General features: G+C 46.5%; 1 protein-coding gene across 1 annotated transcript; it reads left to right on the forward strand.

Annotated features, from left to right (window-relative positions):
* Positions 1 to 302: 302 nt before the first annotated feature.
* Positions 303 to 15,919, forward strand: sox10 (SRY-box transcription factor 10). Its single transcript, XM_068020063.1, has 3 exons — positions 303 to 702; positions 13,115 to 13,371; positions 15,095 to 15,919. Exons 1-3 carry the CDS (start codon positions 311 to 313, stop codon positions 15,805 to 15,807), a joined length of 1,362 nt encoding a protein of 453 aa, XP_067876164.1. The 5' UTR covers positions 303 to 310; the 3' UTR covers positions 15,808 to 15,919.
* The last annotated feature ends 377 nt before the right edge of the window (positions 15,920 to 16,296 follow it).

Below are 16,296 nucleotides of genomic sequence, written 5' to 3' on the forward strand. Positions count from 1 at the left end.
TAATTCAGCAAAAAATTGTGTAAAAAGAGTTTCTTAAAAACTTCTTTAAAACTTTTTTTGGAGTTTCTCAAACCCTGGATACGTGACGACCTAAACTTTGACAAATCTTAACTCGCGAAACAAGTTTGACAACTTCTTAAAAACTTTCCCCCCCCCCTTCCTTTCTGTGTGTGCAGAGAGGGTTTTTTTTGTGTGTGTGAATCTCTCGCTTTTTCGAAGGGCGGAAGTCACCCCATTATTTTTTGTTAATCATTAGCAATTAATATAATTGGGAATTTTTGAGAGAGTGAGAAAGGATTCAAGAAGGAAAATGACGGATAATCGAAGTGTGTCAGACGTGGCAAGCCCGGGAGGGTCTGAGAGCGACTCGGTTGTGTCCCCCAGTTCTTCTTTTGCTGCGGATGGAGACGAGAAATCCCACCTTCAGACAGGCAGCGATGAAGGGAGTGGGAAACGGGAGGTCGAGGAGGACAAGTTCCCCTTGTGCATCAGGGAGGCTGTGAGCCAAGTCCTGGAGGGCTACGACTGGACTCTGGTCCCCATGCCTGTCAGGGTGAACGGATCCTCCAAGAACAAGCCTCATGTGAAAAGACCTATGAATGCCTTCATGGTGTGGGCACAGGCGGCGCGGAGGAAACTGGCAGACCAGTATCCACATCTACACAATGCGGAGCTCAGCAAAACTCTGGGCAAACTCTGGAGGTGAGTTCTCGAGTGTAAAATTCAAAGAAAACAAAGAATTATTCCCTTTAGCCCCCCTGTGGATTTCAGTTCACTTAACACATTCACCCCAGCCTCATTAACAAGTGCTCAGTTATAAGTCAGATTCTGTTAAACAGCTGTTGGACCTTTGTTACAATGAGAAATCAAATGCTTTATCTTCAAGTTGCATTTTAATCCTGGGTTTAAAGTGTTGGATATTCAGCAGCTATGTTGTTGGAACATGTGGAAAGTATGTTTAGAGACAGTGCAGGGGAGCATCAAATCTGACTGGAGTAGTTACTAAATTCTCTTTTCCTCCAGACTTTGTGTCTCTCCTTTAAAAAGAGTTTTCCCTTCATTGGCTACGTTTTCTATTCACACAATTAGCAAAAATCTGCAGACGTTGAATGTCTGAACTAACAAAATGTTTCCAGCATTTTCTGTGTTGATTTATATCTTTTTTTGGCGACGTTGATCTGCTACTTTTACGGGTTTCGACTAGTTTGACATTAAATTAATTACTATTCACCAAGAGAAGTGAAAGAGTGATGAGTTAATTTGAGTCACTAGTTTGTAAACTTATTGGCAGGAAATACTGTTCCCTTCATTGGTGAAATGTCTAGTCTCGTTCAAGCTGTGAAGATTCTCTCTTCAAATGTTTTTCTTTTCATTCCTAATTAGGTGAAATGTAATGAAATAGGATTGAAAATTGGGGCAAAGATCACAGTAAGGTATTGGGTTAGAAAGCATCGCAATGAAATGGCTTTCTCTTGTGATTCTTCAATCTTCAAACCGTCTGATTTAGAAAGGAGGAAAATGAGTTTTAATCAACTTTCTCCTAATGTAAAGATAGGGATAAATGAAAGAGGAAAGAAAGAAAGATGGACAGAGTGAGTGAGGGGTGAGAGGGAGATGGTCCAGGACTCAGAAAGTTAGACTAAGCGGGGGAGAGATGGAGAGAATGTGTGGAGGACGAAGAGAGATGGGCAGTTGGAAAAGAGAATGAGATGGGCACAGCAAGTGTGAGAGATAAACTGAGTGAGGGAGAAGTGGGCAGATAAATAACAACATGAGCAAAGAGTGAGGAGATGAAAAGAGAGATGGATGGACAAGGAAAATGAAGGAGGGAAAGAACAAATGGAAAGAAATGTATGAGTAATCGGGCAATGGACGAAGAATTAGATAGAGGAGACAGCAGATAAATAGATGGACAGAAAGTGTGAGAGAGAGAAAGAGGCACACAAAGAAAAAGGCAACGGAATAAAGAGATAAGACGAGGGAGAAACAGGGCAACAGTCAAAGAAATGACAGAGATGGGGAGAGAGAGAGAGAGAGAGAAAAAAAGTGTAGGGACATTGGTGCATAGACAGTGAACACAACAGACAAGGCAAGAAAGAGTGACAATCGCCCTTCAGTTCTGTTTCTGCCTTTGTGCAAATTACTCTTGAGCTCATAATGGGATTCATGGTGTCAATACCAGGTCATCAAGTGGACATGAGGAAGGGGAGATTCTAGCCCTTGGGGGGGGGGGGGACCAGAATTAAGATTGTCTGTAAAATAAGAGGGTGTGGCAGGGAGGGTTTGACTGGGTCGTTGTAAATGACCATGAAAACAGGCTCACTCCCTGCCCCTCAGTACAAGGAAGGAGAGTGATGCACACAGGAGGTATTAGGAGGGACTGAGTGTCAAATCACTGCTGAGGAGAAGTCCTCATCTTCAAACTGGAATTTCCAACTCATGACCTTAAAGGACCTGGGCTGCTGGGAGAAGCTAGTAGGACAGTCCGTTTATATAACCTCCATTGTTGGGAGTTTCTAAGGATTGTTGTGTGATGTAGTGACCATACTGATGGAAAGGAATCAAATCATCATTACTGGAGCAATTGTGCAGCGGTCTGTACCTGCCACTCTTGACCCCTACTCTTCATTGCATGTGCCACTGTCTTCAGGGTGTCAACTCTGAAGGTTGTGGGTTTGAGCCCCACTTCAGACTAAAACACAAAAATCCAGGCTGACACTCCCAGTGCAGTACTGAGGGAGAAGCACTGTCTGAGATGCCTTCTTTCAGACGAGACATTAAAACGAGAGCCTGTCTGCCCTCTAAGGTGCACATAAAAGAGCCCACAGATATTATAAAATAAAATAAAGAGCAGGGGAATGCTCCCTGGTGTCCCGGATCATATTTATCCCTCAACTAACGCCTGAAACAGATACATTTATCTCAGTGCTGATGGTGGGATCTTGCTGTGTGAAAATGTGTTTCCTGCATTACGACAGTGACTACACTTCAAAAACACTAGCTGTAAAGCCCTTTGAAATGTCCTTGAGGCCATGCAATATAGAAATGCACATTCTTCCTGTTTTTCCATATATTGCAATTAAAAAGAATAAAACGGAAGGTGCTGGAAATCAGAAATAATAAGCAACATAAAATTAAGGAACAGTAGAAGATTAATGTGTTCTACTTCAGATGCTGGCTCGGTACTCAAGGCCCAAAGCTGGTTTATCTATCTTCTGATACTGACGGATCTGCTGTATTTCTTTTCCACTTTCACCCTATCAACTATTCCAACACAGTCCTGGCCAGCATCTCATCTTCAACTCTCCATAAATCTCAGCTCATCTAAAGCTCTGCTGCCCATGTCCTTACTCGCACCGTCCTGTTCAACCATCACCTCCAGTGCTCGCTGATCTACATTGGCTCCCAGTCCAGTAACACTTCAATTTCAAAATTCTCATCCTTGTCTTCAAATCCCTCCAAAGCCTCGCCCCTCCCTATCCCCGTAACCTCCTCCAGCCTCACAACCCTCCGAGATCTCTGCGCTGCTCCAATTCTGCCTCCTTATGTTCGCCCGATTTTAATCGCTCCACCATTGGCAGCCGTGCCTTCAGCCACCAAGGCCTTCAGTTCTGGAATTCTCTCCCTAAATTTCTGCACCTTTCCACCCTCCTTTAAGATGCTCCTTAAATCCTTCTTCTTTGACCCAGCTTTTGGTCACCTGTCCTAATAGCTCCTAATGTGGCTCGGTGTCAAATATTGTTTGATAATCACTCCTGTGAATCACCTTGAGATGTTTTACTCCATTAAAGGTGATATATAAATGTAAGTTGTTGTTGTTTTGCACAGTGCCCACCCTCACCCATGGTCTGCCAGCACATTGCACTGATGTGACAAACACACACCCTCGTGTTACCTGCTGTCACTGAATTGTCCGTGCCACATGGTACAGTTGGGAAAAGGGTGGGAAAGGAGAGAGAGAGAGAGAGAGAGAAAGAGAAACATGAGTCTTCTCCTGATGGGGAGAGACATTGCCAGAGAGTTAACCACCACAAGACCTCCCCCCACCCCCACGTCGCCCATCTGCTCACACTTGGGCATGCGGGGAGTATTGGGGAGGGGCTAGGAGCAGGATGCCCGCTCATCCTTTTGGCTCAAAGGTGAAAACAACGGTGTAAAAAAAGTGCGGGCGTTGGTTGGGGTGGGATCTGAACTGCTCACCAGTAAAATTAAACCGACTTTTCAAAAATAAACTTTAGGCTATTTATAATAAAGAGAGTAACTGGCATCTGGCAGTGAGCTGGAGACAGAAATCTGAGCTCTGACCTGTGCTGACGTTGCCTAAAACCTTTTGCGGTTGTTGATGTCGTCAGTAGCCCTGGAGATTGAATTACTGTCTTGTAACTCCTGGCCAGGCATGTGCCATGTGTTTGTGGAGAGATAGGTGTGGCATGGAAAAGTGTTTGGGGGGAGGGGGAGGGAGGGACCAGGGAAAAGAGGGATTCCAGTCACACCTATCCATTTCTGAGTATTCATTCCCATTCTCTTCCTTTTGGGAATTGCATTCAGGATTGGAGATGGGATTGATCAGAATGGAATGGAACTGACGATGGCAAGGGAGGGTGGGTTTATCAGCTGCCCAATTAGGCATGGGGCAACATGTTGGTACAATACAACCGGGTGGCAAGTACCAGCTTTGGCAAGGACTTTTTTTTTCATCCATCGGCAATGGGATTCTGTCCTGCAATTATATAGGATCCAATTCCGCCATGAATTCCCTCACTGCCCCAAATAAATCGGAGAGAGTTGCCTCCAGTCTCGACTATTCCAGTGCCCTCCAAGTCAAGCTCCCACTGTTCACCCTTCATTAAACCTCAATTCAAAATTCTCCTATCCCATATCCTAACTTGTACCAAGTCCTGTTCATCCATCATTTTAAAACTCTCATCCTTGTTTTCAAATCCCTCCGTAGCCTCACCCTTCCCTATCTCTGTAATCTCCTCCAAGATCTCTACACTCCTCCAATTCTGGCCTTTTTTGCATCCCCAATTTTCATTGTTCCACCATTGGTGGCCGTGCCTTCAGCTGTCGAGGCCCTAAGCTCTGGAATTCTCTCCCTAAACCTCTCCGTCTCTACCTCTCTTCCTTTAAGTCATTCCTAAAAACCTAGCTCATTGACTAAGCTTTTGGGTCACCTGACCTAAGATCTGCTACTGCGCTCCGTGTTGATATTGTCTGATTACGCTCCTGTGAGGCACCTGGGGATCTTTCACCATACTAAAGGCACTATATAAATGCAAGTAGTCATTGATGTGGTGAGTCTTACAGACCTTTACACGTTTTAGATTCGCAGTCACTGGTAACGACCCCACCGTCTCGTCTTACAGCCCTGCTGAACTGGTTGACCCTCCCTCACTGGCGAGGGTGTCTGCTTGCCCCTTGGATTACGGGATCAGCTGGTGACTTTTCCAGCTCCATCCCACATCGGGTGGGGCTGTGATCCCGGAAAGAGCAATGTGGTTTAAAGTAGCCTTGTTGCCCAGGCTGTGCCGTGAGGGCCGGGCGACTGAGTCCACAACACAGGAATACTGGTTATACAAGGGACTAACCCTCCCAGAATCACTGTGCCGGTTTAACAGTGCTGCATTGTTTTGGCTGATAGGTGGCAGTTTGTCTGCTATTTATTATTATTCATTCACGGGATGGGGACATTGTTCGCGAGGCTGGCATTTATTGTCCATCCCTAGTTACCCCTTGAGAAGGTGGTGATGCGCTGCCTTTTAGAGTCGCTGCAGTCTGTATGGTAAAAGTGCTCTCACTGTACTGTTAGGTTTTAGCTGAGTGATTCGCTGACTTTGATTCTTATTCATTTCTGTAACGGTTTGCTATAACCAAGAAGTCACTTTAGAGGGCAGTTAAAGTTAAGAGTCAGTTGGTGTGGGAACTGGAGTCACATGTCGGCCCAGACTGGGTAAGAACGGCAGGTTTCCCTCCCTAAAGGACATTAGTGAAGCAGTTGAGTTTTTCCGACAATGCAGAACTTCACGGTCACTTTTACTGATCCCAGCTTTTTATTTCCAGATTTTTATTTTTCAGTTTATTTTAAAACTGAATTCAAATTCACAAACTGCCTTGGTGGGATTTGAACTCGCATTCTCTGAATTTACTAGTCCAGTAACATAACCACTACGTGATTGTACCCAAGTATGAGTGGGATATTGGTACAACTCGCCATTCTGACTTTCAGAAGGCAATAAAGGGTTAATGGTTCTGTGGATATCTTTTGGTTATAGTCACAAAGATTTTGGATTTGTCAGAAACTCGCTACTTTTGCTCTGATTTAATTTACAGAGGAATGGAGTGTAGGAGTGATGGGATGAGAATTTTCAGCCGACTCTGGCTTCAGTTCAGGGTCATGGTTATGGCAATCCCGCCCCCCACCGCAAGCACAACTTTCAAATCAAACTGTGACTTTTTTCCCCTCCCTTAATTGTTGTCAGGGAAATGATTACATCAAATGCGAATGAACATAGAGCACCACCGTGGTAGTGCCGATTACAATAAGATCCTTCACACATACAGAACACTCAATCCAAACTGGGAGACGCCAAACTGAACTGGAACATCAGGGTCCAGGTTTGAGAGGTTAGGGGGTCACATGGAGAGACTGTGAACGTGAATGAGGAGTGGAGAGGTGGAAAGCGATAATGTAAATGATGGACTGAAAGTGATAGGAGAGGGAAAATCTGCCCTCCACATGCCCAGCACTGGAAGACGAATGAAGTCAAAGAATTGAGGCTAGCTTTGTAACCCTAACTTTGGCTCTTTATCCCTTTTTGGCCTCTGGACAATGCAAATCTGCCTCATTCACATCACACCTGAAGGCTGCATTTAAAGTTTGTTTTAAACAGTTTTACACATTTTCTTCCCCTTCCACAATTTTCTCATTTCCTCTTTCAAAAGAGACCAACTCTTGCCCTACCATGGTCTGAAAGCTAAGGTTGGGTGTTCAGACTGTGATTTTACCATCAGCATCATTCCCAGGGCAAGTACAGCACGGGGTTGGATACAGCGTAAAGCTCCCTCTACACTGTCCCCATCAAACACTCCCAGGACAGGTACAGCACGGGGTTAGATACAGAGTAAAGCTCCCTCTACACTGTCCCCATCAAACACTCCCAGGACAGGTACAGCACGGGGTTAGATACAGAGTAAAGCTCCCTCTACACTGTCCCCATCAAACACTCCCAGGACAGGTACAGCAAGGGGTTAGATACAGAGTAAAGCTCCCTCTACACTGTCCCCATCAAACACTCCCAGGACAGGTACAGCAAGGGGTTAGATACAGAGTAAAAAAAAAGAAAAAAAGGGTTAGATATACGACCATACGAATTAGGAGCAGAAGTAGGCCATTCAGTCTGTAGAGCGAAAAAAAAATGGAGTTAGATACAGAGTAATGCTCCTTCTACGCTGTCCCATCAGGATATACCTGGCCTTTGGTGAGGGGATTGCCCAGTTTCCGGGCACAACCCCCGCTCCCCCCCGGAAACGCTTTTCCTCCCCCCGCCCACCCCAACCTCAACCTCAACCACATTCAAATCCTCTTTAACCTTCAGAGACTTGAGCACAAAATGCAGGCTGACTCTCCCAGTGCAGTACAGAGGGAGTGCTACACTGTCAGAGGTACCATCTTTCAGATGAGACATTAAACCGAGGCCCTTCCTGCCCTCTCAGGTGGACATAAAAGATCCCCCCCCACCAGTATTTCGAAGAAGAGCAGGGGAGTTCTCCCCAGTTTCTGGCCACTATTTATCCCCCAATCAACATCACTATAACAGATTTTCTGTTCGTTATCTTGTTGCTGTTTGTGGGATCTTGCTGGGCTCTTTCCCAGCTGCTACAATAGTGACTACACTTCGAAACTACACCATTAGCTGTAAAGCGCTTTGAGAATTCCTGAGGTGGTGAAAGGTGCTATATAAATGCAAAATTTTTTTCCCCTTTTTTTGTGCATATATTTTCACCCACGTGTGAAGGCCACGATTCTGTGTCTTGCCCTGCTCCCAGTTGAATTGGAGAAGCAGGAACTCCCAGTGTTAGGGAGTCGGAATCCCAGCACCCCTCAAACCCAACAAAGGAAAAAGAAGAGTGTGAATTGCGGAACCCAAATATTTCCCACTCTCTTGTGAGGATCAGATATGCATTACCCGGGGCCATTCCAGCTGTTCTCAGAGAATGACACAGCACAGTAGGCAGCCTTTGGGCCTATGTGTCAGCTCTATATGAGTAGACCCTAGCCTCCTCCACCCAGCCCACTCTTCCCCGTAGCCCTGTACATTTCTGCTTTTCAAGTATTACTATTCTGAGCAAGATATTCCAACAAGTTGGTATTCAGTTTTAGACAGGTGCAGAGCCGATGGGCTAATGGGCTCCTTCTGTGCTGAACTAGTCTATGATTTAGCCAAATACCTTTGAAAGTTCGGGCTTGGGGAAGAGTGGCAAGAGGGGGGAGACCTGTAGCTCTGTGAAGCAGTCTGTCATCCAGTCGATTCTTGCGATGAGCTTCTGCTCCCAGTGTGTGGAGCAGTAAGTAGAGGAGAGGCTTGGGGTCAGCCTCTAGGCCCACAGGCCTCAGGCCTCTACTGTGCCGGAAGCAGGGTGGCAGTTCCAGAAGCTTCTCCGCTTTAATTCCACAGCTTGAAACGGGTGTTGTATGTGATTCCTTATTTCTTCACACACAGGGTCATGCTATAGATTGGGAAATGGGGGAATTAGCTAACTATAGGAAACAGCAAAAGCTTGTCAGTATCGTGGAATCATAGAAACTTAATCTGCAGAAGGAGGCCATTCAGCCCATCATGTCTGCGCTGGCCCTTTGAAAGAGCAATCCTGTTTCATCCCACATTCCTGCTTTTTGTCTGTAACCCTGTCAGTTCCTCATTCTCAGGTTCCTGTTCAACTCCATTTTAAAATTATTGATGGGATCAGCTTCCACCATGTTTTCAGGTCGAGTGTTCCAGATCCCAACAACTCGGAGTGAAAACATTTCTCCTCATCTCCACTCTAGATCTTTTACCAATGATTTTAAATCTTTGACCTCTGGTTATTGACCCACTCGCCGGAGGGAATAATTTTTCACTATTTGCTCTATCAAAATCTCTCAGAATCTTGAAAATCTCTATTATTCAAGGAGAACAGTCCTAACCTTTCCAGCCTCTCCTCACAACTGAAGTTCCTCATCCCTGCTAACATCCTGGGAAACCTCCTCTGGACCCTTTCAAAGGCCTTTACATCTTCCCTGCAGTGTGGTGCCCACATTATTCCAACTGAGACCCGGCCAGTGATTTATAACATTCCAGAATGATCTCTCTTTTTTTCATAAACATGTTTGTAATGCTTTTAAAAGATAGACCACAGGATATCCCAAAGTGTTTTGTAGCCAATGAAGTACTTCTGAAGTGTAGTCACTGTTAGACTGCAAGCTCTTCCTCTCTGGTCTTCTTTCTATCCTCCCCTCTCCTGCTTCACATTCAATGGCAGAGGTTTCAGCTGCCTCAACCTGACATTTCAGAGTGTTCTCTATAATCTGCAGCCATCACTCTCTCTTTCCCCACCTTCGAAAGCCTCTTCAAAACCTTCCTCTCTGCTTCCGCCTTCCCTCAGTCATGATACCTTCCCCTGTTCCTCTTTGGTGTCCATTCTCCTGTGAAGACCCTCTGGATCTTTACCACATTGGCCCTAATATAAATACAAATTGTCATTAATCTGACTGTACAGCAAGCCTCTGCTATTTTAATAAAGTTCTCAATGGCAGTAAACAGATATCTCCCTGAGAGAGAGAGGGGACTGAGAGACACCAGTCACTGTACAGATATCACCCTGAGAGAGAGGGACTGAGAGACACCAGTCAGTGTACAGATATCACCCTGATAGAGAGACTGAGAGACACCAGTCAGTGTACAGATATCTCCCTGAGAGAGGGACTGAGAGACACCAGTCAGTGTACAGATATCACCCTGAGAGAGGACTGAGAGACACCAGTCAGTGTACAGATATCTCCCTGAGAGAGAAGGGACTGAGAGACACCAGTCAGTGTACAGATATCACCCTGAGAGAGAGAGACTGAGAGACACCAGTCAGTGTACAGATATCCCCCTGAGAGAGAGGAGGCTGAGAGACACCAGTCAGTGTACAGATATCACCCTGAGAGAGAAGGGACTGAGAGACACCAGTCAGTGTACAGATATCACCCTGAGAGAGAGAGACTGAGAGACACCAGTAGGTGTACAGATATCCCCCTGAGAGAGAGGAGGCTGAGAGACACCAGTCAGTGTACAGATATCACCCTGAGAGAGAGGGGACTGAGAGACACCAGTCAGTGTACAGATGTCTCCCTGAAACAGAGGGACTGAGAGACACCAGTCAGTGTACAGATATCACCCTGAGAGAGAGAGGACTGAGAGACACCAGTCAGTGTACAGATATCACCCTGAGAGAGAGGGGACTGAGAGACACCAGTCAGTGTACAGATATCACCCTGAGAGAGAGGAGGCTGAGAGACACCAGTCAGTGTACAGATATCACCCTGAGAGAGAGGGGACTGAGAGACACCAGTCAGTGTACAGATATCACCCTGAGAGAGAGGGGACTGAGAGACACCAGTCAGTGTACAGATATCACCCTGAGAGAGAGGGGACTGTGGGACACCAGTCAGTGTACAGATATCACCCTGAGAGAGAGAGGGGACTGAGAGACACCAGTCAGTGTACAGATGTCTCCCTGAAACAGAGGGACTGAGAGACACCAGTCAGTGTACAGATATCACCCTGAGAGAGAGAGGACTGAGAGACACCAGTCAGTGTACAGATATCACCCTGAGAGAGAGGAGGCTGAGAGACACCAGTCAGTGTACAGATATCACCCTGAGAGAGAGGGGACTGAGAGACACCAGTCAGTGTACAGATTTCACCCTGAGAGAGAGGGGACTGAGTGACACCAGTCAGTGTATAGATATCACCCTGAGAGAGAGGGGACTGAGTGACACCAGTCAGTGTACAGATATCACCCTGAGAGAGAGGGGACTGAGGGACACCAGTCAGTGTACAGATATCACCCTGAGAGAGAGGGGACTGAGGGACACCAGTCAGTGTACAGATATCACCCTGAGAGAGAGGGGACTGAGTGACACCAGTCAGTGTACAGATATCACCCTGAGAGAGAGGGGACTGAGAGACACCAGTCAGTGTACAGATATCACCCTGAGAGAGAGGGGACTGAGTGACACCAGTCAGTGTACAGATATCACCCTGAGAGAGAGGGGACTGAGAGACACCAGTCAGTGTACAGATATCACCCTGAGAGAGAGGGGACTGAGTGACACCAGTCAGTGTACAGATATCACCCTGAGAGAGAGGGGACTGAGTGACACCAGTCAGTGTACAGATATCACCCTGAGAGAGAGGGGACTGAGAGACACCAGTCAGTGTATAGATATCACCCTGAGAGAGAGGGGACTGAGTGACACCAGTCAGTGTACAGATATCACCCTGAGAGAGAGGGGACTGAGTGACACCAGTCAGTGTACAGATATCACCCTGAGAGAGAGGGGACTGAGGGACACCAGTCAGAGTACAAATATTTCCCTGAGTTCAGGAAGGTTGGCTAAATTCAAAGCTCTCATGAGTGATTGAAATGTATGTGAAGTGATTCTGAGCTGCCTGTTAGTTCTGGACCAGCAGGATGTCTCAAAAGTGCTTTACAACCAATGAAGATCTTTTGAAGTGTAGTCCCTGTTATAATGCAAGAAACACAACAGTCATTTGTGCACAGCAAGATCCCACAAACAGTAGTGTGTTACTGACCAGGTCATCTGTTTTAGTGATGTTAGTTGAGGGATACTTATTGGCCAGGACACTGGAGAGAATCCCCTGCTGTTCTTCAGAATAGTGGTGATGAGATAGTTTACATCCATCTGAGAGGGCAGATAGGACCTCGGCTTAGTGTTTTGTCTAAAAGATGAAACGTCCAACAGTGCAGCACTCCATCTGTACTGCACTGGGAGTGTCAGCCTAGACTTTGTCTCAAGTCTCTAGAGTGGGACTTGAACCTGCAAACTTCTGATGGAGAGAGCTATCCCTCAGCTGACACTGAAAAGCCTCCTGCTTGTCTTCTGGTCTTGTCCCTCTCCCTTGGTACCGATGGGAATCAGAAAGGATGGTTCTTGGGGTGCACTGTCCCTGCCTCTGTTCCCTTTCCATCTTTCTTTAAACAGGGTGTTGTATGGAATGACTTTGACAGTCTCGTAGCTGTTCCTAATTGTTGGATGTCTACAGGTGAGAGCGCTAAATTTTGAATCTTCACCCACAGATGTAGAGGGAGAGAGGAGCTGAGATACCTCATTAGGGTGGAGTATCATGGGATCATTGAATGATACAGCACAGAAGGAGGCCATTCGGCCCATTGTGCCTGTGCCAGCTCTTTGAAAGAGTTGACCAATTAGTCCCACTCCTCTGCTCTTTCCCCATAGCCCTTTTCAAGTATTTATCCAATTCCTTTTTGAAAGTTACTATTGAATCTGCTTCCACCGCCCTTTCAGGCAGCGCGTTCCAGATCACAACATGTTTCCTCATGTTGCCTCTGCCTCTTTTGGCAATTACCTTAAATCTGTGACCCTCTGGTTGCTGACCCTCCTTAATTATTCCTTCAAAACCATTCATGATTTTGAGCACCTCGATCAAATCTCCCCTTTAACCTTCTCTGATCCAAGGAGAACAACCAGAGCTTCTCCATGTAATAAAAGTGGAGGGAATTTGACCCTTAATCTGCAGTTTGTGAATACTTAATATGGGAGGTGAGAAGTATGTGATACTGTCAGTGGATTCACTGCCTGACAGAGGTGGAAATTGATTCAACAATAACTTTCAAAAGGCAATTGGATAAATACTTGAAGGGGAACTAGTTTGCAGAGCTGTGGGGAAAGGGCAGGGGGAGTGGGACTAACTGGATGGTTCTACTAAAGAGCCAGCACAGACGCAATGGGCCAAATGGCCTCTTTCTGTGCGGTATCATTCTATGATTGCATGAATTCAAGCTGGAGAAAAGTTTCAAGCGTGTCAGTTTTTTTTATTTGCTGCAGATTATTGAACGAGAATGATAAGAAGCCGTTTGTGGAGGAAGCTGAGAGACTGCGGTCCCAGCACAAGAAGGACCACCCTGACTACAAGTACCAGCCCCGCCGACGGAAGAACATGAAGCCCGGTCAGGGGGATGCTGATCCCCACCCCGAAGACAGCCATATCTCTGCTGTCCAGCCCCACTACAAAGCCGTGCCTCAGGATCGTGGGCGCACGGTGGGAAGCTCCCCGCTCTCGGAGGGACACGGTGAGCACACAGGTGACATGTCACGCCTTTCCACCTTTCCCTGAGTTCTGGGTGTACACCTACGTCGGACGCTCAATTCTTCACAACAGTGTCAAGCTCTGGCGATCTAAAACTGTCAGCAGTAGGGGAGGTTCTAAAGATGGGGGAATTGTTCTCTTATTGGAGTTTCTGCTCCCCAAAACAATAGCATGACCTACATTTAATCTTTTCCCACCAGTGCAGTTAAATCCAGCTAGTCTATCAGTGGTTGAGGGCCTGTTAAGGTGGTGGACGATGAATGACCCCAGCGCCCGTTCTTGCTGCCAACTGACCAGCCATCCCCGGACTGTCTGCCCTTCCTCCCTATGGGGAACTGGCAAGTTTTTGCCCAAACCCTGCCCACCAGTACTAGTAAGGAATAATTGAGGTAGTCACTGGACTTGCCCCACTGGACTTCACCATGTGTTGCAATGCCAGGAGGTGCCCCGTGCCGCCCCCCCCCCCCCCACCCCCACCCGCTCCACTACAACAACAACCTGTAATTCTTTGGAGTCTTTATCATTGAAGGTCATGAGGCACTTCAGAGCTGTGAGGATAATCAGACGGTGCATCAAAGGGAGAGTCAGAGGAATTTTCAGGAAACTACCAATACTACTTCCATGATTAAAAGATGAAAGAGCCGATTTAATTGTGATAACTTTGCTAAACTCTGTTAATCTCTCGCTGATGTGATTCATTATCTTTGTAGAATCACAGAAAATCCAACATGCGAGGAGTACATTCAACCATCATGCTCACTCTGTGCTGGAACTCTCTGCTCCGCTTTTCTCTGCTCTATTCTCGTAACCTTTAACCTTTATCTTCAAGTGATTATCAAATTCCCTCTTAAATGTGACTAACTCTCCTGATGGATCCCACCTTCTAATAACTCTTTAACGCCTCCCTTTCTGCTTTTAGTCTCACCCTGAGTTCTGCCTCTTGTTTACTGCTTCAGCAACCAGTGGAATCTTTTCTTTTGTGCTGTTGATCTCGATATACTTTCAGAATGTTGAACACAAATATCAGATCCTCTTCAACCCTTTCTACGGCAGTGAATACAGCCCTGCTTTTTGTGAGTCTCCCATAAATATATCTTCTGATCTTTGGTATGATCCTAGTGAATCTACACTGCACCTTGTCCATTGCCTCAATACCCTTGGCATAATGCGTTGGTCAAAACTGCAGACTGTAATACTAACTCCAAGCATGAGCCAAAACATTGCACAGACTCATCGCCTCCTGACTTTTGTATTTAATGCCCATGTATATCAAATTGCTTGTTTTGAAGATCTATGTATGTATCTCTGTGATCTGTTTATCTGTACCCCAAAATCTATATGTCTACCCTGAGATCTCTGTTCCTCCATTCCATTGAAAACTCATTCATGTATTTTGATCTTTGTTTCCCAAAGATGCAGTGCTTTGAGTTTATCTGTATTAAACTATTTACGGTGGATTTATGCCTCTGTGAAGATGCCTCTGGGATGTTGTTCTATGTTAAAGGTGCCATATAAATGCAGGTTATTGTTAAACTGCATTTGCCACATATTTACTCACTCGTATACTTACTCACATATTTACTCACTTGTCCACACCCCCTGCTGTAGCCTCCCTCCATTCTTCCTCAATTACTAATCTGGCACCATTGGCAAACTGATATTATTCCCTCCTTGCTGATGTCTGAAAGCTCTTGTTTTTTTTTTTCCCTTTTGCACAGGCCAGAATCACGGGCCTCCAACTCCCCCCACCACCCCGAAGACAGAGATGCAGCCTGGAAAAGCCGAGGGAAAACGGGAGGGGCGGCCGCTAGTGGAGGGAGGAAAGCCGCATATCGATTTCAGCAACATGGACATTGGGGACCTTAGTCATGATGTCATATCCAACATGGAGACCTTCGATGTCCATGAGTTTGACCAGTACCTGCCGCCCAATGGGCATCCCAGCCACGGGCAAACCTTGGGAGGTGGGCCGTATGTCGGAAGTTACGGGCTGGGGGGCGCGCTGGCTGGTTCGGGCGGGCATTCTGCATGGATCGCCAAGCAACACAGCGGGAGTTCATCATCCTCTGCCACAGCGACAGCTCCATCCGAGTCCAAAACTCAGATCAAGACAGAGCAAGCTCACCCGAGTCATTACACTGACCAGCAACACTCCTCTGCTCAGATCACCTACACATCCTTGAGCCTTCCTCACTATGGATCAGCCTTCCCAAGCATCACCAGGTCCCAGTTTGACTATCCTGAGCACCAGCCTTCAGGATCTTACTACAGCCCCTCTGGCCAGGCCTCTGGACTCTACACTGCCTTCTCCTACATGGGTGCATCCCAACGCCCCCTTTACACATCCATCAGCGACCCGTCCTCTGTGCCTCAGTCTCGCAGCCCTACCCATTGGGAGCAGCCTGTCTACACGACACTCACTCGACCATAGGACCCCTCCCGTCGAGTTGAGGACCAAATGGGACTTGTTTTTTTTTTTTAAAAAAACAAAAGATCACAAAAACAATCTACACGTACAGTTCTAAAGATCGACCCTGCTAACAAGCGCCTCAGATATTCGCATGTGTCCAGGTGAAGCTGAAGTTTCTCGCCTACAGACTAAGGCAGTGAGAGACGAAGCAAAAATGCTCCAGATTGCCCCATGCGGTTGAGTGAAGATACTGGCTTTAGACAAGAAACACGAACTGATCCTACTGCCTCCTGGCTACACAGGCAGTGCAGTATCCCCCGTTACAAAGTAATGCAAAACAATAAACCAAGCTTCTGGAAAAAGATCCTCTGTAAATCTCTCGTGCACAGTACTGCCTTTAATGCAGCACAGAAGCCTGTCTTCCACCCACGGTGAAGTGACTGTGGAGACATCAACTTCTTGGTTGGAACTAAAGTTTTCAACCACTCGTCCAGATGTCACCTCCATGTG

The sequence above is a fragment of the Heterodontus francisci genome, chromosome 41, assembly GCF_036365525.1.
Source record: "Heterodontus francisci isolate sHetFra1 chromosome 41, sHetFra1.hap1, whole genome shotgun sequence".
NCBI lineage: Eukaryota > Metazoa > Chordata > Chondrichthyes > Heterodontiformes > Heterodontidae > Heterodontus > Heterodontus francisci.